Source organism: Salvelinus alpinus, chromosome 8, assembly GCF_045679555.1.
Source record: "Salvelinus alpinus chromosome 8, SLU_Salpinus.1, whole genome shotgun sequence".
NCBI classification, from domain to species: Eukaryota; Metazoa; Chordata; class Actinopteri; order Salmoniformes; family Salmonidae; genus Salvelinus; species Salvelinus alpinus.
The window spans coordinates 32091191-32113421 of NC_092093.1; the positions used below are offsets into that span (position 1 = coordinate 32091191).

Here is a 22231-nt window from a genome sequence, read left to right on the forward strand (position 1 = left end):
AATATTAGTCCTGGTAGACGTATCCCCTTTAACCAACCCTCCTTTTCCCAGATAAGAAGATCCTAGTGAGCTACGCTATGGGAGACACTGTGTGTGGGAACGGCCTCCAGGCCAAGACAGTGGTCCAGCTGACATGTGGTCCTAATATAGGCCAGCCCAAGCTGCTGAGGTGAGTGAGCTGTGAGTAGTTAGCCTGGGAGAGCTTCCTCTCTTGTAGCCCTGTCCCAGATCTCTTTGTGACTTATATAACCAACTTGTATTGTTGTTGGCTATTCAGCACAAACAGATCTGGGACCAGGTTACCTATCCGACAGGGGAAAGCCAACTGGCCTCCAGCCAGCAAAAATATGTGGCCCTGTGGGTAAAATAAACCTCTATCCAACTGAATAACACTAGGAAAAGTTACTGAATGTTCAAGTTGAAGAGGTAGATCTAACTCCTTCCGAGTTGAAAATTGACCACTTAAACATCAGTTTCAAGTCTGGAACGTCATATTTATTTTTCTAGTTAAACTTTTCCATCTCTCACGGTTTCATTTGTCACTCTTTGACGGATGCTTGTTAACTCTCACTGTACCACACACACACACTCTGTGTCTCTGTCTGTTTGTGCGTAGTGTGGATGATGCCTCGTGTGAATTCGTGCTGGGCTGGGAGACGCGTGCAGCATGCGCTGTTCAACAACATGAGGTGGTGATGGTCAATGGAACCATCAAAGTCCCCGATACAGGGGCCAACTTCAGCCTGGGGGCCCTCTACCACAGGTGACACCTCTCATCACCAACACAGTTCAATCAACCCACTTTGTCACAACAATCCAGGCCATTTATCACATTCACCCTTCAGATCCACTAATGAGGATATTGACATGCAGTAACCATCATACAGCCAGAGTTAAACCATTAACTCTGACCATCTTATGTTGAAACATGTTATGAGTCAAGTTAATGTGCTGGGCCAAAAACCTGTTTTTCTTCAGGTCATTGAGGTTATATATTGCAAAACAAGCTTCTTTGCGTCCTATCGGTATCATATAACAACCTCACTTGCTAAATTAATGCAAACTCAAGTCGGGAGTGCCTGTGACTGGATTCACATTAGGATTTCCTAAACCCAGACAGAGCAAGATCACAGGTCAAAGCCTCTTATATCAGATAGTCAAATGATGCTCCGAACTGCATGAACGCCTATCACAACAACAGTGGGCCTCCTCGGACGCAGTTGAACCTCTCTACAGTTGCACCAGGGAACAGAAAACAAACATTTAGCAATGTACTAGAGGGAAGATGAAATAAGCCTTTTTATAAATGTACTCAGACCAGGTTTTTTGTCCCCCTGTCCACTCTGTAGGCTCTTCCAGGCCTCTGGGGACATCCGTGCCAACGGGGACAAGTACATCTATGACATCCAGCTGTCAGGCATCACCAACAGCTCCTTCTCCAAGTGTCTGGGGGCCAACATTTGCCAGGTGAAGATCAATGGAGACCACAGGAGGAAGATCGGCTTCTCCAGCAAGGCCAAGTACTACATCAAAGGTAAAAGATATACGTGCCAGACACAGGTTTACTCCAAAGTGGTCTGGGCTTTTGGGTAATACATTGTGAGTGGGTTTGGGGAATAGGTTTGAATGTCCTCACTGTCTCACCTTGCGCTTATTAAAGATTAAACGGATTTCAACATCACTCACAAGATACAGTACTTGGCAATCAAGTAATGATACTTACATTGATGTCAATGACTCAACGAGCTCACTCCATTAAGCTGCTTGTGATTGACGGATGGACTCTCTCTACTCAGATGGTAATCTGGACGTGCTGGTCCCATCTGAGTCTGTGTGTGGGCGGGACAAGTCCACGACGGTGTCGTCGGCCATCTTGTTCCACTGTAACCCCTCAGCAGGAGAGGGCATCCCAGAGTTCCTGTTGGAGACGGATGGATGCCAGTACCTCTTTACCTGGCACACCGCCACTGTTTGTGGTCTAGTGTGAGTTAACAACTCTTTACACACGGACATCAGGGTAGTGTTCAGTTGTCTCGATACGGAGGAAAGTGCTTTGAAACAGAGGAAGTACTACCTAAAGTTGTCCTATAAAAATGCTACGATTTTCATCTTCCACTTTAAAGCGCTTTCTTCCATTCATTTAATTGGACTTTGAATTTGAATGAAAGGTGCTGTATAAAGTAAAGAGGTGTGACGTTTTGTCTGGTGTGCCATACAGAACCTCCGTGTCCAAGAAGACTAACGACGATGGAGGGCAGGACAGTACGGGCTTGTCTGGAAGGAGACGGGCAGTCCTGAGCATGCTATTGGTTGTGCTGGCCATCTGTCTGCTGGTTCTGCTACTGCACAAACGAGAGCGGAGGTAAGAGATACCTACCATTCTTTTCCTCCCCACAGCTTTGTACTGTTATTACAGAATCTATATGTTTGAAAACAAAATATAGAAAAAGCTACACTAATCTTTTCCTAAATCTCCAATGTTCTGTTTCCAGGGAGCTGGTGATGCAGAAAATCACTGGATGTTGTAGGAGAGGAAATCCTGTCTCTTATAAATACTCAAAGGTATGCATGTTAATAAATACTATAGTACACCAATCAAACCAACATAGCTATGTGCTTCCATAGATGTAGAATCCTGATGTATGGTCTATGGGAGCTACACTAGGGTGTCGGGGGGGGAAAAGTTGTTTTACCACCTGCTACACTGGAAGCTAGCATGAGCCACTTTATCCTATTGTTCTCAGGCGTTAGTTGCACTTCGAAATCTTGACAATGGAACCGAAGCATAAGTTAGAGCAGTACGAGCCTCTTGATAAGCCGGCGCATGCTCTGCAAACGTATACACATCCGGGGTAGCTCCTATGTTAAATCACAGTATGCTATAGATTCTCTTTCAATTCAATGTTTATTATTTCACAGCCATTGATTCTATGTCAATGTACAGTCGTGGCCAAAAGTTTTGAGAATGACACAAATATTAATTTCCACAATGTGCTGCTTCAATGTCTTTAGATATTTTTTGTCAGATGTTACTGTGGAATACTGAAGTATAATTACAAGCATTTCATAAGTGTCAAAGGCTTTTATTGACAATTACATGAAGTTGATGCAAAGAGTCAATATTTGCAGTGTTGACCCTTCTTTTTCAAGACCTCTGCAATCCGCCCTGGCATGCTGTCAATTAACTTCTGGGCCACATCCTGACTGATGGCAGCCCATTCTTGCATAATCCATGCTTGGAGTTTGTCAGAATTTGTGGGGTTTTGTTTGTCCATCTGGCTCTTGAGGAGTGACCACAAGTTCTCAATGGGATTAAGGTCTGGGGAGTTTCCTGGCCATGGACCCAAAATATCGATGTTTTGTTCCCCGAGCCACTTAGTTATCACTTTTGCTTTATGGCGAGGTGCTCCATCATGCTGGAAAAGGCATTGTTCGTCACCAAACTGTTCCTGGATGGTTGGGAGAAGTTGCTCTCGGAGGATGTGTTGGTACCATTCTTTATTCATGGCTGTGTTCTTAGGCAAAATTGTGAGTGAGCCCACTCCCTTGGCTGAGAAGCAACCCCACACATGAATGGTCTCAGGATGCTTTACTGTTGGCATGACACAGGACTGATGGTAGTGCTCACCTTGTCTTTTCTGGACAAGCTTTTTTCCGGATGCCCCAAACAATCAGAAAGGGGAATAATCAGAGAAAATGACTTTACCCCAGTCCTCAGCAGTCCAATCCCTGTACCTTTTGCAGAATATCAGTCTTTCCCTGATGTTTTTCCTGGAGATAACTGGCTTCTTTGCTGCCCTTCTTGACACCAGGCCATCCTCCAAAAGTCTTCGCCTCACTGTGTGTGCAGAAGCACTCACACCTGCCTGCTGCCATTCCTGAGCAAGCTCTGTACTGGTGGTGCCCCGATCCCGCAGCTGAATCAACTTTAGGAGACGGTCCTGGGGCTTGCTGGACTTTCTTGGGTGCCCTGAAGCCTTCTTCACAACATTTGAACCACTCTCCTTGAAGTTCTTGATGATCCGATCAAATCAAAATCAAATCAAATGTATTTATATAGCCCTTCATACATCAGCTGATATCTCAAAGTGCTGTACAGAAACCCAGCCTAAAACCCCAAACAGCTAGAAATGCAGGTGTAGAAGCACAGTGGCTAGGAAAAACTCCCTAGAAAGATCAAAACCTAGGAAGAAACCGAGGTGAGGAACCAGGCTATGAGGGGTGGCCAGTCCTCACCTGGCTGTGCCGGGTGGAGATTATAGCAGAACATGGCCAAGATGTTCATAAATGACCAGCGTAGTCAAATAATAATCACAGTAGTTGTCAAGGGTGCAACAGGTCAGCACCTCAGGAGTAAATGTCAGTTGGCTTTTCATAGCTGATCATTGAGAGTATCTCTACCGCTCCTGCTGTCTCTAGAGCGTTGAAAATAGCAGGTCTGGGACAGGTAGCATGTCCAGTGAACAGGTCAGTGTTCCATAGCCACAGGCAAAACAGTTGAAACTGGAGCAGCAGCACGGCCAGGTGGACTGGGGACAGCAAGGAGTCATCATGCCAGGTAGTCCTGGGGCATGGTCCTAGGGCTCAGGTCCTCCGAGAGAGAGAAAGAGAGAATTAGAGAGAGCATACTTAAATTCACACTGGACACCGGATAAGACAGGAGAAATACTCCAGATATAACAGACTGACCCTAGCCCCCCGACACATAAACTAATGCAGCATAAATACTGGAGGCTGAGACAGGAGGGGCCAGGAGACACTGTGGCCCCATCCGATGATACCCCCAGACAGGGCCAAACAGGCAGGATATAACCCCACCCACTTTGCCAAAGCACAGCCCCCACACCACTAGAGGGATATCTTCAACCACCAACTTACCATCCTGAGACAAGGCCGAGTATAGCCCACAAAGATCTCCGCCACGCCACAACCCAAGGGGAGGCGCCAACCCAGACAGGAAGACCACGTCAGTGACTCATCCCACTCGAGTGACGCACCCCTCCTAGGGACGGCATGGAAGAGCACCAGTAAGCCAGTGACTCAGCCCCTGTAATAGGGTTAGAGGCAGAGAATCCCAGTGGAGAGAGGGGAACCGGCCAGGCAGAGACAGCAAGGGCGGTTCGTTGCTCCAGAGCCTTTCCGTTCACCTTCACACTCCTGGACCAGACTACACTCAATCATATGACCTACTGAAGAGATGAGTCTTCAATAAAGACTTAAAGGTTGAGACCAAGTCTGCGTCTCTCACATGGGTAGGCAGACCATTCCATAAAAATTTAGCTCTATAGGAGAAAGCCCTGCCTCCAGCTGTTTGCTTAGAAATTCTAGGGACAATTAGGAGGCCTGCGTCTTGTGACCGTAGCGTACGTGTAGGTATGTACGGTAGGACCAAATCAGAGAAATAGGTAGGAGCAAGCCCATGTAATGCTTTGTAGGTCAGCAGTAAAACCTTGAAATTAGCCCTTGCCTTAACAGGAAGCCAGTGTAGGGAGGCTAGCACTGGAGTAATATGATCACATTTTTTGGTTCTAGTCAGGATTCTAGCAGCCGTATTTAGCACTAACTGAAGTTTATTTAGTGCTTTATCCGGGTAGCTGGAAAGTAGAGCATTGCAGTAGTCTAACCTAGAAGTGATAAAAGCATGGATGAATTTTTCTGCATCATTTTTGGAGCGAAAATTTCAGAATTTTACAATGTTACGTAGATGGAAAAAAGCTGTCCTTGAAACAGTCTTGATATGTTCGTCAAAAGAGAGATCAGGGTCCAGAGTAACGCCGAGGTTCTTCACAGTTTTATTTGAGACGACTGTACAACCATCAAGATTAATCGTCAGATTCAACAGAAGATCTCTTTATTCCTTGGGACCTAGAACAAGCATATCTGTTTTGTCTGAGTTTAAAGTAGAACATTTGCAGCCATCCACTTCCTTATGTCTGAAACACAGGCTTCCAGCGAGGGCAATTTTAGGGCTTCACCATGTTTCATCGAAATGTACAGCTGTGTGTCATCCGCATAGCAGTGAAAGTTAACATTATGTTTTCGAATGACCTTCCCAAGAGGTAAAATATATAGTGAAAACAATAGTGGTCCTAAAACGGAACCTTGAGGAACACCAACATTTACAGTTGATTTGTCAGAGGACAAACCATCCAGAGACGAACTGATATCTTTCCGACAGATAAGATCTAAACCAGGACAGAACTTGTCCTTGTAGACCAATTTGGGTTTCCAATCTCTCCAAAAGAATGTGGTGATCGATGGTATCAAAAGCAGCACTAAGGTCTCGATAAATGGTTGATTTAGGTGCAATCTTACTGGCAGCAATATCCTTGCCTGTGAAGCCCTTTTTGTGCAAAGCAATGATGACGGCACGTGTTTCCTTGCAGGTAACCATGGTTGACAGAGGAAGAACAATGATTCCAAGCACCACCCTCCTTATGTAGCTTCCAGTTTGTTATTTGAACTAAATCAGCATGACAGAGTGATCTCCAGCCTTGTCCTTGTCAACACTCACACCTGTGTTAACCTCTCTAGGGTACGTGAGACGGTAGCGTCCCACCTCTTCAACAGCTAGTGAAACTGCAGGGCGCCAAATTCAAAACAACAGAAATCCCATAATTAAAATTCCTCAAACATACATGTATTTTACACCATTTTAAAGATACACTTGTTGTAAGTCCAGCCACAGTGTCCGATTTTCAATAAGGCTTTACGACGAAAGCAAACCAAACGATTATGTTAGGTGAGTGCCTATTCACAAAATAACACAGCCATTTTTCCAGCCAAAGAGAGGATTCACAAAAAGCAGAAATATAGATAAAATTAATCACTAACCTTTGATGATCTTCATCAGATGACACTCATAGGACTTCATGTTACACAATACATGTGTGTTTTGTTCGGTAAAGTTCATATTTATATCCAAAAATCTGAGTTTACATTGGCGCGTTACGTTCAGAAGTTCCAAAACATCCGGTGATTTTGCAGAGAGCCACATCCATTTACAGAAATACTCATTATAAATGTTGATGAAAATACAAGTGTTATGCATGGAATTTTAGATGCATTTCTCCATCTGTATCCGGTCCTCTGGCAGTCTCTATGGGGGTACCACAGGGTTCAATTCTCGGGCCGACTCTTTTCTCTGTATACATCAATGATGTTGCTCTTGCTGCGGGCGATTCCCTGATCCACCTCTACGCAGACGACACCATTCTATATACTTCCGGCCCTTCCTTGGACACTGTGCTATCTAACCTCCAAACGAGCTTCAATGCCATACAACACTCCTTCCGTGGCCTCCAACTGCTCTTAAACGCTAGTAAAACCAAATGCATGCTTTTCAACCGTTCGCTGCCTGCACCCGCACGCCCGACTAGCATCACCACCCTGGACGGTTCCGACCTAGAATATGTGGACATCTATAAGTACCTAGGTGTCTGGCTAGACTGCAAACTCTCCTTCCAGACTCATATCAAACATCTCCAATCCAAAATCAAATCAAGAATCGGCTTTCTATTCCGCAACAAAGCCTCCTTCACTCACGCCGCCAAACTTACCCTAGTAAAACTGACTATCCTACCGATCCTCGACTTCGGCGATGTCATCTACAAAATAGCTTCCAACACTCTACTCAGCAAACTGGATGCAGTTTATCACAGTGCCATTCGTTTTGTTACTAAAGCACCTTATACGACCCACCACTGCGACCTGTATGCCCTAGTCGGCTGGCCCTCGCTACATGTTCGTCGTCAGACCCACTGGCTCCAGGTCATCTACAAGGCTATGCTAGGTAAAGTGCCGCCTTATCTCAGTTCACTGGTCACGATGGCTACACCCACCCGCAGCACGCGCTCCAGCAGGTGTATCTCACTGATCATCCCTAAAGCTAAAACCTCATTTGGACGCCTTTCCTTCCAGTTCTCTGCTGCCTGCGACTGGAACGAATTGCAAAAATCTCTGAAGTTGGAGACTTTTATCTCCCTCAACAACTTTAAAAATCTGCTATCCGAGCAGCTAACCGATCGCTGCAGCTGTACATAGTCCATCTGTAAACTACCCACCCAATTTACCTACCTCACCCCCCATACTGCTTTTATTTATTTACTTTTCTGCTCTTTTGCACACCAGTATCTCTTCTTGCACATGATCATTTGATGATTTATCACTCCAGTGTTAATCTGCTAAATTGTAATTATTCGATTTATTGCCTACCTCATGCCTTTTGCACACATTGTATATAGATTCTCTTTTTTTTTTCTACCATGTTATTGACTTGTTTATTGTTTACTCCATGTGTAACTCTGTGTTGTCTGTTCACACTGCTATGCTTTATCTTGGCCAGGTCGCAGTTGCAAATGAGAACTTGTTCTCAACTAGCCTACCTGGTTAAATAAAGGTGAAATAAAAATAAATAAAATAAAAAAATGCAACCGCTGTCAGATTTCAAAAAAGCTTTATGGAAAAAGCAAACCATACAATAATCTGAGGTCGGTGCTCAGAGCCCAATCAAGACACAAATATATCCGCCATATTGTGCAGTCAACAGAAGTCAGAAATAACATTATAAACATTCACTTACCTTTGATTATCTTCATCAGAATGCACTCCCAGGAATCCCAGTTCTACAATAAATGTTTGTTTTGTTCAATAATGTCCATCATTTATGTCCAAATTCCTCCTTGTTGTTCTAGTGTTCAGTACACTTTCCAAACTCACGACGCGCAGGCAAGTCCAGCGGAAAGTACGGACAAAAAGTTATATTACAGTCCGTTAAAAACATGACAAACAAAGTACTGAATCAATCTTTAGGATGTTTTTAACATAATTCTTCAATAATGTTCCAACCGGAGAATTCATTTGTCTACAGAAGTGCGATGGAACAGAGCTCGCTCTCACATGAACGCGCATGGTCAGCGCATGTTCAGGTCAGGGTAGACCTTACTCAATCCCCTCTCATTCGGCCCCACTTCACAGTAGAAGCATCAGACAAGGTTTTAAAGACTGTTGACATCTAGTGAAAGCCTTAGCAACATTACCAATATCCCACTGTATCTTCAATTGGAGCTGAGTTGAAAAAACACCAACCTCAGATTTCCCACCTCCTGGTTGGATTTTTTCTCAGGTTTTTGCCTGCCATATCAGTTCTGTTATACTCACAGACATCATTCAAACAGTTTTAGAAACTTCAGAGCGTTTTCTATACAAATCTACTAATAATATGCAAATTCTAGCTTTTATGGCTTTGTAGCAGGCCGTTTACTCTGGGCATGTTTTTCATCCGGACGTGAAAATACTGTCCCCTACCACAAAGAAGTTAACGAGAGAATCACTGACATGATGGCAGCTGGTCCTTTTGTGGCAGGGCTAAAATGCAGTGGAAATGTTTTTTGGGGATTTAGGTCATTTGCATGGCAAAGAGGGACTTTACAATTAATTGCAATTCATCTGATCACTCTTCATAACATTCTGGAGTATATGCAAATTGCCATCATACAAACTGAGGCAGCAGACTTTGTGAAAATTAATATTTGTGTCATTCTCAAAACGTTTGGCCACGACTGTAGGTGTTGGTGTGGTGAGTTCCCAGTGCTAAATCTCACACCTGTCTGTCTTGTCTGTCCCTGCAGGTGAACATGGATGATGAGGGAGGGGAGGATGAGATGGAGTGGCTGATGGAGGAGATTGAGGCCCCAGCCATGTCCTCCCGCCTGGGGAAGGAGCACCAGGAGAACGGCCACATCACCACCAAGCCCGTCAATGCCGACGCCCTACGCTCCTTTTCCCTGGAAGAGCAGGAGGACAGCGAGGAGGAGGTCTTGTCCGTCCCCGGGGTTTGCGTCCTCGGTGGCCGGACCACCCTGCGGCCCTCAGGATCCAGGACCCGATCCTCTGGGCCCCTCCGCAGCGCCCTGTTGGAGGAAGAGAGTGACGAGGACCTGGTGGGGCTCCTGGGGGACGGACACAGGAGGGGTATGGCCAAGCCTCGCCGTGACAACAGACCCCCCCACAGGAAACAACAAAACCCCCAGGATGACAGCGATGAGGACCTGCTGACAGTGTGAGGGACTCTCCATCCTCCCCCTGTCCACCTAAACTATTATCTCTCTTCTCTCCTCTTCTCTCCTCTCTCTTTGAATGTCTCCACACAACGATGACAACGCAAGGGAGCAGAAACCCTTAGAGGCGTGTTTTTTTTCTAAGGGAAACGATGCAGAATGTCTTTTTGGCTGTTTTACAGTTTTAAAGAGCAAATTTGTTTTTGTCCCCTCTTCGAAAGAAAGTTGATGCCTTCCTGATGACAAATGGTGTTTTCATCAAATAATTGTTTTTGGACCATTTTGATTTAGTTAATGTACATAGGTAATGTTATACAGTGCCTTCAGAAAGTATTCATGCCCCTTGACTTATTCCACATTGTGTTGTTACAGCCTGAATTCAAAATGGATTAAAAACACACAATACCCCATAATGATCAAGTGAAAACATGTTTTTCGAAATTTTAGCACATTTTTGGAAAATGAAATGCATACTGTAATTGGACAGAGAAATGTGCAATACGGAGTTTTATTGGACAAATTTAAAAAGATTGATGTTTCGGCCTTCAATGGCCTTCTTCAGAAGAATCACAAAGGGAATGTAATATGGAAAATGAAATACAGAAATATACTATTTCCATAAGTATTCACCCCAGGTTTTCCTCTAGGATTTTGCCTGTACTTAGCTCTATTCCATTTATTTGTATCCTAAAAAACTCCATAGTCCTTGCCGATGATAAGCATACCCATAACATGATGCAGCCACCACCAGGCTTGAAAATGTGAAGTGGTACTCCCTGATGTGTTGGATTTGCCACAAGAATTACGCTTTGTATTTAGGACATAAAGTACATTTCTTTGCCACATTCTTCCCGTTTTACTTTAGTGCCTTATTGTAAACAGGATGCATGTTTTGGAATATTTGTATTCTGTACAGGCTTCCTTCTTTTCACTCTGTCATTTAGGTTAGTATTGTGGAGTAACTTACAATGTTGATTCCTCCTCAGTTTTCTCATTTCACAGCCATTCAACTTGGTTTTAGTCACCATTGGCTTCATAGTGAAATCCCTGAGTGGTTTCCTTCCTCTCCATCAACTGAGTTAGGAAGGATGTCTTTATCTTTGTAGTGACTGGGTGGATTGATACACCATCCCAACTGTAATTAATAACTTCACCATGCTCAACGGGATATTCAATGTCTGCTGTTTTGTTTTATTTTTACCCATCTACCAGCAGGTGCCCTTCTTTGTGAGGCATTGGAAAACATCCCTGGTCTTTGTGGTTCAATCTGTGTTTGAAATTCACTGCTCGACTGAGGGACCTTACAATTATCTGTATGTGTGGGGTACAGTCATGTTCAGCACTGTTTTTGCACACAGTGAGTCCATGCAATTTATTATGTGACTTGTTAAGCTCATTTTTACTCCTGAACTTATTTAGGTTTGCCATAACAAAGGGGTTGAAAACGTATTGACTCAAAACATTTCCGCTTGTCATGTTTAATTCATTTGTAAACATTTCTAAAAACATAATTCCACTTTGACATAATTGGGTATTGTATGTAGGCCAGTGACACAAAGTCTCAATTTAATCCATTTTAAATTCAGGCTGTAACACAACAGAATGTGGAAAAAGTCAAGGGGTGTGAATACTTTCTGAAGACACTATGCATATATGGATTAAAATTGTCACTTGCATTTTCCAGAGAATCACTTATTCACATTTTAAATTAATTTTGTGGACTGATTTTCACGTTGAATCTCTATACTTCTAACCTTGCAAAGTTTGGGCATGAAAAACCTCTTAAGTTATTGGGTGAAAAAGGGACTGGAAACTGTGGTGCTCATGAATCATAGCATTGGTTAATGGGATTCTTAGGTTGTATTATTCAGAGTTCCTCAAATCATTATGGGGTTTTGTACTTGCGCACCAAATACACATCACAGGCACAGCTAGTTGCTGTATCTGTTAAGTGCTAAACATTAATTCTGCTTCTAGAGCAGGGATATTCAACTCTTACCCTATGAAGTCCAGAGCCTGTGTTTTCTCTTCTACCCACCTGGTCTAAATTAGTCACTGATTTGAGGGGAACAATGAAAAAATTCAGTGGATCTAGCTTCAAGGTCCAGAGTTGAGTTTGAGGGTTCTAGATGTTGCCTTGTCAAAGTCATGACCTAAGTTTATTTGAAAAGGGAAGTTTTCTGTCGACCTAAAACTCCCCTTTTTTTGTCAAACTGCATGTGCTATCCCTCATAAATGGAAGTAAGGAAAGCTGTAGTGCCATAATTAAATGTATTCGTGAGCTTGAGATCCCCTTTCAGTCTTGCTCAGCAGTATCTATCCCATGCAGTCTCTCTACTGCAGGGGTGTCAAACTCATTCCATGGAGGGCCTAGTGTCTGTGGGTTTTTCCTTTCAATAAAGACCTAGACAACCAGGTGAGGGGAGTTCTTTACTAATTAGTGACCTTAATTATCAAGTACAAGGGAGACAGTGAAAGTCCGTAGGCACTCGGGCCCTCCATGGAATGGGGTTACAGCAGCAATCACAGTGTGAGTATTTTTCTGGGAAAATACAGCGAGCTACGATGTATTGGGACACATTTTTTGTTGTTTTAGCTCTGTACTCCAGCACGTTTAGAAGTTATAGCACATAGTCCCCCCATTTTAGGGGACCAAAAATATTGGGACATATTCACTTGTGTGTTTAGTCTTTAGTCCCATATTCCTAGCACACGATGACTACATCAAGCTTGTGGCTCTACAAACTTGTTGGATGCGTTTGCTGTTTGTTTTGGTTGTGTTTCAGATTATTTTGTGCCCAATAGAAATTAATGGTAAATAATGTATTGTGTATTTTGGAGTCACTTTTATTGTAAATAAGAGTAGAATATGTTTCTAAACACTTCTACATTTAATGTGGATACTACCATGATTATTGAGAGTCTTGACGGGATTGTGAATAATGACAAACTATACCCCTAAAAATGCTAACCTTCCCTGTTATTGTAATGGTGAGAGGTTAGCATGTCTTGGGGGTATGGTATTTGGGAAAATACCCTCAAATTAAAGCTGACAGTCTGCACTTTAACCTCATAGTCATTGTATAATTTCAAATTCAAATCCCAATACTTTTGGAGCTCACTGTATGGATTATTTGAAATGAATTTAGCATTTATCAGATGGCATGCATACACACACACACACACCAGTACACAAACCACATGTACACAGGCAGTCACTAATTCTACTCTCATGTATCTTTAGTTGGGACCATGTCTCATAAATGTCAGTGGTACAGAACAGTAATGACAAAATGCTTTTGAAGTGGAACTCACCTCACTAACAAGTCTGACTATATGAGTCTTTGACAAAGTTCTCTCTCTTGGACTGGACTTCAAGTCAGACTTCAAGATGGAGAGTTTATTTGTAATGCCAGTGTTTTATCACTAGCGTTGAAGCTAATATTCACACCGTAGCAAGCGGCCGGCCACATAGCGATCTTATCCAAAAAATGATGGTTCACTTTTCAGGGTATTAAGGTTTGTACACGTTATTAATAGGAGAAAAGTTTTGCCGAGGTGGTCCTCCCCGCAGCAGAAGATATTTTTCATGGTTTTTATTTTATTTTTTTTTTTAATCACATTTTGTATTTATCTTCATGTTTCCACACCTCCAAGATCATGAATTGAATTTGTGACATGACTGCACAAGGGTACTTTGATATGGGGAAAGAGCACTTGCTACTGTACCTTCTCTGGAGTGATAGAAAGTCATCCTGTGTGGTAGTGATGCAATGAGTAATGCTTGTTGCATCATGTCTAGCTCTGCTGTAAGCACCAAAGCACGTCTGCTTGGTTCATTCATTTGGGTACGAAACATGGGAAGGGGCTCCTTGAGCTCCATTCTGATGAGGTGATTTTGTTCTTGTATGTTATGTTCTCAAATGTGCTTTTACTGCATTTTGTCTGTTTTTCAAATGTAAAAAAAATATTGCGTTATTTTAATAAAAAAGAGATCAGCTGTCCGACAGTTTAAAGAGTAACATCATTTATCACTTCCAGGATTGTGGAGATTTTTTGAAGGTCAACCGTTTTACCGCAACACATTGATGCATGTATTAAACAGGACCTCAGAAGTCTCTGTACTGTACACCAGTACTGTTTGTTTCTAAGTGACTACACGTTTTCCTATTGTAATAAATCACTGAGGCCTCGCATGGCAAACTTGAGGTGGGCATACATTGCTGTAAGACCAATCATTATTTTGACCCTGTTGCTTCTAAAACTCCCCAAGACCAGGTAAAAAGCTGATGGATATCCTTTGTGGTTTGTGATGGACCATCAGTGAATATGTAATTGGATTGGGAACTTTACCAAAGACCAAAAGCTAATCATTCTGAAATTATGTTCAAAGTTCCCCATGTCTGCAGCCTGCACGGTCACTGGTAGGTTGAAGGTCAACTTCTCTGTTGGACCCTTGATGTCTTCACACGGTTAAAAACCCTGCACATGTCCTTCTGCAGTCACAAATGTCTTTGAGACCGAAATAACTGCTACCATGTACTCATACACTTTTGATGACATCTTAGAGGAGGCGGGCAAGTTCGGCCGATCGCAGAAGCGTATCTTTGCCCTGCTATGCATGGTCTCCATGCCATGGGCCGGTGTCTACGTAGGCATTGTGTTCCAAGGGTTCACCCCAGAGCACTGGTGCCGAGACTCAGCGGTGAGTCAGATCCGGAAGAGCTGTAGCTGGAACCTGATGGACACTAGAAAGATCACGGTCCCGGTGGTCAAAACCTCAGGAGTGTTGGTCCACAGCCAGTGTGAGCAGTATGAACTGGACTGGAACGCTACGGGTCTGACCTGTGACAACCCAGAGTCTGACCTCACTGACGCTCACCGCAGCAAAGCTCCCATGACCTCCTGCAAGGAAGGATGGGAGTATGACTACAAGGGGAGACAGTCCTTTGTGACAGAGGTGAGAACTTCATGAAATATTCCTGAAAATGTTCAAGACATTTCATTTCAATTGGATGTCAGAACAAAGAACAGATTAAAGATGGCAGTAAATGACAAGGTATTTGTTCATTTCAGTTTGACTTGGTGTGTGCTGATGCCTGGGTGGTGGACATGTACCAGGCTACACTCAACGTGGGCTTCTTCATAGGGAGCATAGCCATTGGATACCTAGCTGACAGGTAAGGAAGTCTATGTGGGTGGTCAGACAGAAGATCCCACCAGTGCAGATGTCTTACTGACTTTTAGAATGACTTAAAAACAGCAAAGTGAAGGAAAATGGACTTGCTAAAAGAGTGAACCCTGAATGAAAGAAGTAAACTTCTGAAATACTGTATGTGCGGAGATGGAAACATGAAATTTGAATTTACATCCCCGTATGTACCTTCTTCTCTTTCATTTTAGATTTGGCAGAAAGACGAGCTTCTTGGTGTCCAACCTCTTGAATGGGATTTTTGGAATTCTTGTAGCATGGTCTCCAAATTGGGTATCCATGCTGGTCTTCCGAGCATTATATGGCTTTGGTGTCAAGGGAGGCTGGGTGGCTGGATATGTTCTGAGTAAGACAACATTACTTACTTAAACAATGTCTAAAATTGTAATTTTACATTTCAAGTTGTAGTTTTGCTCTTGTGGAGATAATATTTCAGTTTCATGTCAGAAGCTACCTCACTTTCCCTATGTATTCTCGGGGTCCTGTCCTCATGCCCTGCTTCTTTACCCTCTCCTCAGTCACTGAGCTGGTAGGAGTAGAGTACAGGAGGACTGTGGGAGTCGTCTACCAGATGTTCTTCAGTGTTGGAATTCTCATCCTGCCCCTCATCTCCTACTTCATCACAGACTGGCGCTGGTTGCAGGTGGTCATCACTGCACCTTATATCCTCTTCCTGTCCTACTACTGGTAAGACCTGGAACTGCCTCATACTGTAGATATTCAGGTAGATTTAAGTTTATGTTTCATGTCTTCAAGCTTTTTATAATGAGTTTTTTGTTCTGGCTTCCAGGTTTATCCCGGAGTCTCCGAGATGGCTTCTCTCTCAGCACAATGCAAAGAAAGCTGTGGAGATCACTGAGGCAATAGCGAAAGAAAACAAGAAAACCCTCTCCAAGAACATTGAGGTGAGAAATTACGGCTGAAATGAGTAACTGAAATGTAGTTTAAAATGACTCACATTTGGCAATTGTATCTTACAGATACTCAAAGATGCCATTGCTTGATAAAGTAGATTGTATTGTAACTTACATAATACTACTGTACTTACAGACGATGAGAGACGACAATGCCGATACCTCAACCGCCTCGTTCATGGACCTAATCAGAACTCCAAAAATGAGAAAACACACCTTCATCCTTAGTTTCAACTGGTAAAATCTATTCGACAAACAGCAAGAACATTACTGGAACTTTAATAGCCTTATTAGTCACAGCTCACAACTATAATATTTCCTTTACAGCCACCGTAGACCCCTCAGTAAATAACTGGTGTCTTTCTTCCAGGTTCACTAGTGCTGTCGTCTACCAGGGTCTTATCATGCGTCTAGGAATCCTGGGAGGAAATGTCTACATTGACTTTCTGATCTCTGGTCTGGTGGAATTCCCTGCTGCCTTCCTCATCCTCTTTACCATCGATCGTATCGGACGGCGTCTTCCCTTTGCCACAGCCAACATTGTAGCTGGAGCAGCCTGCTTCATTACTGCTATGATCCCTGAGAGTGAGTCTATGATAACATCGATGTCAAATGGCAATGACCTGCCTGGTTGAATTTGTATTACGCTTTTCTCTCATTTTTCTTTCTCGCACATACAGACATGTTCTGGTTCAAAACAGCGGTGGCCTGCATAGGCCGGTTGGGCATCACCATGGCTTTTGAGATGGTGGTGTTTGTGAACACTGAATTGTACCCTACGTTTGTCAGGTAAGGGTAACCCGCAGGGCTTTTGAAGGCTGTCAATTCAGGAAGTAAACTTAAATAACAATTCAAAATTTGAAAAACGGCATCCATTTTCAATGACTTGTCAATGAACTGAGGAATAGAAGCTATTTATTTTTTCTATTAAATCCCTTCCTGAATACTGACATTACGTATAACAGAAAGTTTTGTGTAAAGCTGAAATTCCAGACAGTGACAATTGTTTCCATCCTCAGGAACCTGGGTGTGTCTGTGTGCTCCACTCTGTGTGACATCGGAGGCATCGTGGCCCCGTTCCTTCTCTACAGACTGGCTGCCATCTGGCTGGAGCTGCCACTCATCATCTTTGGTACCTAATTACAATGTTATAAGATGATTATACACATGCGTTAGTAATATTTTAACACAGCAATGCTGTAAGAAGTTGAATCATGTACTGTACCAGTATCTCAATATCTTGAGCTTGAAACTAATACTTTTGGCTAATGTAGCCTCAAGCACAGCTGTTTAGGGAATGTTTTCTAGATACAAGCAGGCAGTAATATGCTGATGGTGATTTCTTTGTGTTGTACAACACAGGGGCCCTTGCATTTCTGGCTGGAGCTTTGGTCTTGCTGTTGCCTGAGACCAGAGGTGTGCCACTTCCTGACACCATCGATGACATTGAGTTTCCAGAAAAGTGAGATTTCTACCCATCAGTTTCTATTATTTCTACAAGTGAATGTGTTGAAACATCATGCTTTCAAACAGTAAGGTTAACATTTCAATAAAATGTCAGCGCTGAACAATCTATTCATTGTGTATGTATGTGTTCCTCTTACCGTCTCAGATGCAAAGAAAAAGCTCTGAGGAGGAAAGAGATGATAATGCTGTTACCCACCGCCACCGCCGTGATGACCAACAAAGAAACTGAGACTGTCTGATTCCTTCCTGGGAACTTCACATTTTTGTGATGAAAGTATGAGAAAGTAGTGATGAGCAGTATTTTATTATTTTATGTTAAAATGACCTGTTTGTTTCATTTGTTGTCTCTAATACGAAATAATGATTGTATGTGTTGGCGAAATATTGTAACTTATTTAGATTTCTTTCACCTTTACCATGTTTCCTGGTTTTACTTATCCGTTAGTTACAGTATGATTTTCCTCTCAGATCATGCGCTTTGTGCCATGTTTTTTTATTTTTATCATGTGTTTAAAGTAATTTACAGATTTTTTTGTTGTCGTTTTTGCCCAAGCTTTTTTATAAATGTTGGTAGTATTGTCGTCATATACAGTGCATTCAGAAAGTATTCAGACCCCTTCCCTTTTTCCACATTTTGTTACATTACAGCCTTATTCTAAAATGGATTAAATACACATGTTTCCTTAACAATCTACACACAATACCCCATGATGACAAAGCGGAAAAATAACAGAAATACCTTATTTTCATAAGTATTCAGACCCTTTGCTATGAGACTCGAAAGGTGCATCCTGCTTCCATTGATCCTCCTTGAGATGATTCTACAACTTGATTGGAGTCCACCTGTGGTAAATTCAATTGATTGGACATGATTTGGAAAGGCACACACCTGTCTATATAAGGTCCCACAGTTGACAGTGCGTGTCAGAGCAAAATCCAAGACATGAGGTCGAAGGAATTGTCTGATGTGCTCCGAGACAGGATTGTGTCGAGGCACAGATCTGGGGAAGGGTATCAAAACATTTCTGCAACATTGATGGTCCTTACGAACACATGGCCTCCATCATTCTTAAATGGAAGAAGTTTTGAACCACCAAGACTCTTCCAAGAGCTGGCCTCCTCGCCAAACTGAGCAATCGGGGGAGAAGGGCCTTGGTCAGGGAGGTGACCAAGATCCCGATGGTCACTCTGACAGAGCTCCAGAGTTCCTCTGTGGAGATGGGAGAACCTTCCAGAAGAACAACAGTCTCTGCAGCACTCCACCAATCAGGCCTTTATGGTAGAGTGGCCAGACGGAAGCCACACCTCAGTAAAAGGCACATGACAGCCAGCTGGGAGTTTGCCAAAAGGCACCTAAAGACTCTCAGACCATGAGAAACAAGATTCTCTGGTCTGATGAAAACAAGATTGAACTCTTTGGCCTGAATGCCACGCGTCACGTCTGTAGGAAACCTGGCACCATCCCTATGGTGAAGCATGGTGGTGGCAGTATCATGTTGTGGGGATGTTTTTCAGCGTCGAGGCAAAGATGAACGGAGAAAAGTACAGAAAGATCCTTGATGAAAACCTGCTCCAGAGCGCTCAGAACCTCAGACTGGGGTGAAGGTTCACCTTCCAACAGGTCAACGACCCTAAGCACATAGCCAAGACAACTCAAGAGTGACTTCGGGTCAAGTCTCTCAATGTCCTTGAGTGGCCCAGCCAGAGCCTGGATGTGAACCCGATCGAACATCTCTGGAGAGACCTAAAAATAGCTGTCTAGCGACGCTTCCCATCCATCCTGGCAAAGAGAGAAGATCTGCAGAGAAGAATGGGAGAAACTCCCCAAATACAGGCGTGCCAAGCTTATATCGTCATACCCAAGAAGACGTGAGGCTGTAATCGCTACCAAAGTTTCTTCAACATAGTACGGATTAAAGGCTCTGAATACTTATGTAAATGTGATATTTCATATATTCTTTTTGTTTTATACATTTGCAAACATTTCTAAAAACCTGTTTTTGCTTTGTCATTCGGGGGTTTTGGGTGTAGATAATAATTTCTTCATTTAATCCATTTTAGAATAAGGCTGTAATGTATCAAAATGTGAAAAAAGGGAAGGGGTCTGATACATTCTGAATGCACTGTAACAGTGAGTGTATTTTTGACAGTTACTTACATGCCATTCTATAAAAGTGGATGGATTGTGTTGTTTCTGTGAATTTACATTATGCTGTGTGAGCAGAGAATATTAAAGATGTGTATCTTTACTGATGGTAACTCTAATACTATTGTCACGTTCGTCATAAGGAGTAGACCAAGATGCAGCGTGGTATGTTTCCATCCTTTATTATGGAATAGCAAACCTTTAAAGAACAAAACAACAAAACGAACAAAGGAAATGTGACGCTATAATATTGCTCACAGGCAACTAAACATAGACAAGATCCCACAAAGCACAATGGGGAAAATGGCTACCTAAATATGATCCCCAATCAGAGACAACGATAAACAGCTGCCTCTGATTGGGAACCATACTAGGCCAACATAGAAATATAATTCACCTAGATAACCCACCCTTAAATCACACCCCGACCTAACCAACATAGAGAATAAAAGCTCTCTATGGTCTGGGCGTGACAACTATTTAAAAGGTTACACACCCCTACCCCTCCACACACACGTGACAATTATTTTATTTTATTATCTTGCAGGAGTATACCCAGAATTCCACAGTGTCCAATTTGCACAATAACCACCCAACTTAGTGTCAGGATTTCAAAAGTGGTGAGTGAAGGAGTCAGGCGCAGAGAGCAGGGTAGTTCAAAAAGGACGTGGATTTAATATTCCAAAATACCAGAGACACGGTCACGCCACACACACAAGGGCGCATAAAGTCCCAGTCCAAACAAACAGGACTAAACTGAATAGGAACAGACACCACAAGAATGAACGAAACACCACAAACAGAAAAACAAGCCCGCACAAAAGTCGGCGGGCCAACTGGGTTTAAATAGCCCACAATCAAATCTAAACACGAAACAGGTGCAACAAATCAGACACAACTAAATGAAACAGAAAAGGGGATCGGTGGCAGCTAGTAGGCCGGCGACGACGACCGCCGAGCGCCGCCCGAACGGGAAGAGGCACCATCTTCGGCGGGATTCGTGACACTTAGAATAAACTATCTTCCAAGTTCACTTTTTGAGAGTAAAGTATTTGCATAATAAAAGTACACTCTGTGACAGAGCATACTATAAAAATGTCAAACTATTTTTATTGCGAAAATAAATCTAAGAGTTCGCAAGGGCTCTTTCTTAGTGAAACAGTAAGAATGTGTCTTATATACAGATATGCTACACAGTGGAATTGCATAACTTCAGCCATCTCTAGCTCTTCAGCCAGACAATGGCAGCCAGCTCTTTTAAGGGTAACATGCTGACTCAGTTGGCGATTCAGTGCATCGTTGGTCAATCTCTCGATTGGACTCTTGATCTGATCTGTGATTTTGAAACCCCGGCACAGATCCCACTGCAGTCTCACATGTAGTGTCTCTGCTTCTGACACCTAACTGTGGTCGTTGTCCAAAGTGCGTCTTTTCTCTGGTGTGTACTGTCTTTGCCTTTTTCTGGGGTCTATGTGAGCATTGTGTTCTAGGGGTTCACCCCAGAGCATTGGTGCTGGGACTCAGGGTTGAGTCAGATTCAGCAGAGTTGTGGCTGGAACCTGATGGACACTAGAAAGATCACGGTCCCGGTGGTCAAAACCTCAGGAGTGTTGGTCCACAGCCAGTGTGAGCAGTATGAACTGGACTGGAACGCTACAGGTCTGACCTGTGACAACTCAGAGTCTGACCTCACTGACGCCCTCCGCAGCAAAGCTCCCATGACCTCCTGCAAGGAAGGATGGGAGTATGACTACAAGGCGAGGCAGTCCTTTGTGACTGAGGTGAGAACTTTACTCACTCAGTGAGATTACGATTTTCTGATTAGACAATAACTTGTATTGTTATGCAACTCTGAACAATTGAATGTGTTAAGACATTCAAATGGCAGTAAATTATAAGGTATTTGTTCATTTCAGTTTGACCTGGTGTGTAATGATGCCTGGGTGAAGTACCAAGCTACATTCAGCTTCTTGATGTTCAACCTCTTGAATGGGGTTGCTTGAATACTTGTAGCAGTGGCTCCAAACTATACTGACCAAAAATATAAACAGAGCAATTTCAAAGATTTTCTTGAGTTACAGTTCATATAAAGAAATCAGTCAATTGAAATAAATTCATTAGGCCCTAATCTATGGATTTCACATGACTGGGCAGGGGCACAGCCATGGGGTGGGGCCCACTTGGAAGCCAGACCCACCCACTGGAGAGGCAGGCCCAGCCAATCAGAATGAGTTTCTCCACACAAAAGTGCTTTATTACAGACAGAAATACTCCTCAGCACCCCCGTACTGCCAAATTCTCTAATATTACAGTGGAGACAGCTTCTGGTAGAGAAATTAATGTTAAATTCTCTGGAAACAGCTCCCAATGGACATTCCTGCAGTCAGCATGCCAATTGCACGCTCCCTCAAAACTTGAGACATCTGTGGTATTG

The 22231-nt window shown here is 43.1% G+C and overlaps 2 protein-coding genes across 2 annotated transcripts in view; both read left to right on the forward strand.

Annotated features, from left to right (window-relative positions):
* Nucleotides 1-14062, forward strand: part of igf2r (insulin-like growth factor 2 receptor) — a 44459-nt gene extending 30397 nt beyond the window's left edge. Inside the window, exons 42-48 of the mRNA XM_071413486.1 lie at nt 52-169; nt 617-763; nt 1350-1534; nt 1797-1983; nt 2219-2362; nt 2493-2562; nt 9630-14062. Of these exons, the coding sequence (XP_071269587.1) occupies nt 52-169; nt 617-763; nt 1350-1534; nt 1797-1983; nt 2219-2362; nt 2493-2562; nt 9630-10064 (1286 nt within the window). The 3' untranslated portion in view covers nt 10065-14062. The remainder of the gene's footprint in view (nt 1-51; nt 170-616; nt 764-1349; nt 1535-1796; nt 1984-2218; nt 2363-2492; nt 2563-9629) is intronic.
* A 326-nt stretch (nt 14063-14388) lies between these two features.
* slc22a2 (solute carrier family 22 member 2) lies at nt 14389-19697 on the forward strand. Its single transcript, XM_071413502.1, has 11 exons — nt 14389-15018; nt 15135-15238; nt 15462-15616; nt 15789-15957; nt 16061-16175; nt 16321-16421; nt 16555-16769; nt 16865-16973; nt 17204-17316; nt 17547-17646; nt 17797-19697. Exons 1-11 carry the CDS (start codon nt 14596-14598, stop codon nt 17888-17890), a joined length of 1698 nt encoding a protein of 565 aa, XP_071269603.1. The 5' UTR covers nt 14389-14595; the 3' UTR covers nt 17891-19697.
* The last annotated feature ends 2534 nt before the right edge of the window (nt 19698-22231 follow it).

What these genes read in the sequence shown, in the direction of transcription:
- slc22a2 (XM_071413502.1), top strand. Translation starts at nt 14,596, where the DNA reads ATGTACTCATACACTTTTGATGACATCTTAGAGGAGGCGGGCAAGTTC. An exon ending in GCTGCCACTCATCATCTTTG is followed by an intron (nt 17,317 to 17,546) that starts GTACCTAATTAC and finishes TGTACAACACAG; the next exon opens with GGGCCCTTGCATTTCTGGCT. An exon ending in GACATTGAGTTTCCAGAAAA is followed by an intron (nt 17,647 to 17,796) that starts GTGAGATTTCTA and finishes TTACCGTCTCAG; the next exon opens with ATGCAAAGAAAAAGCTCTGA.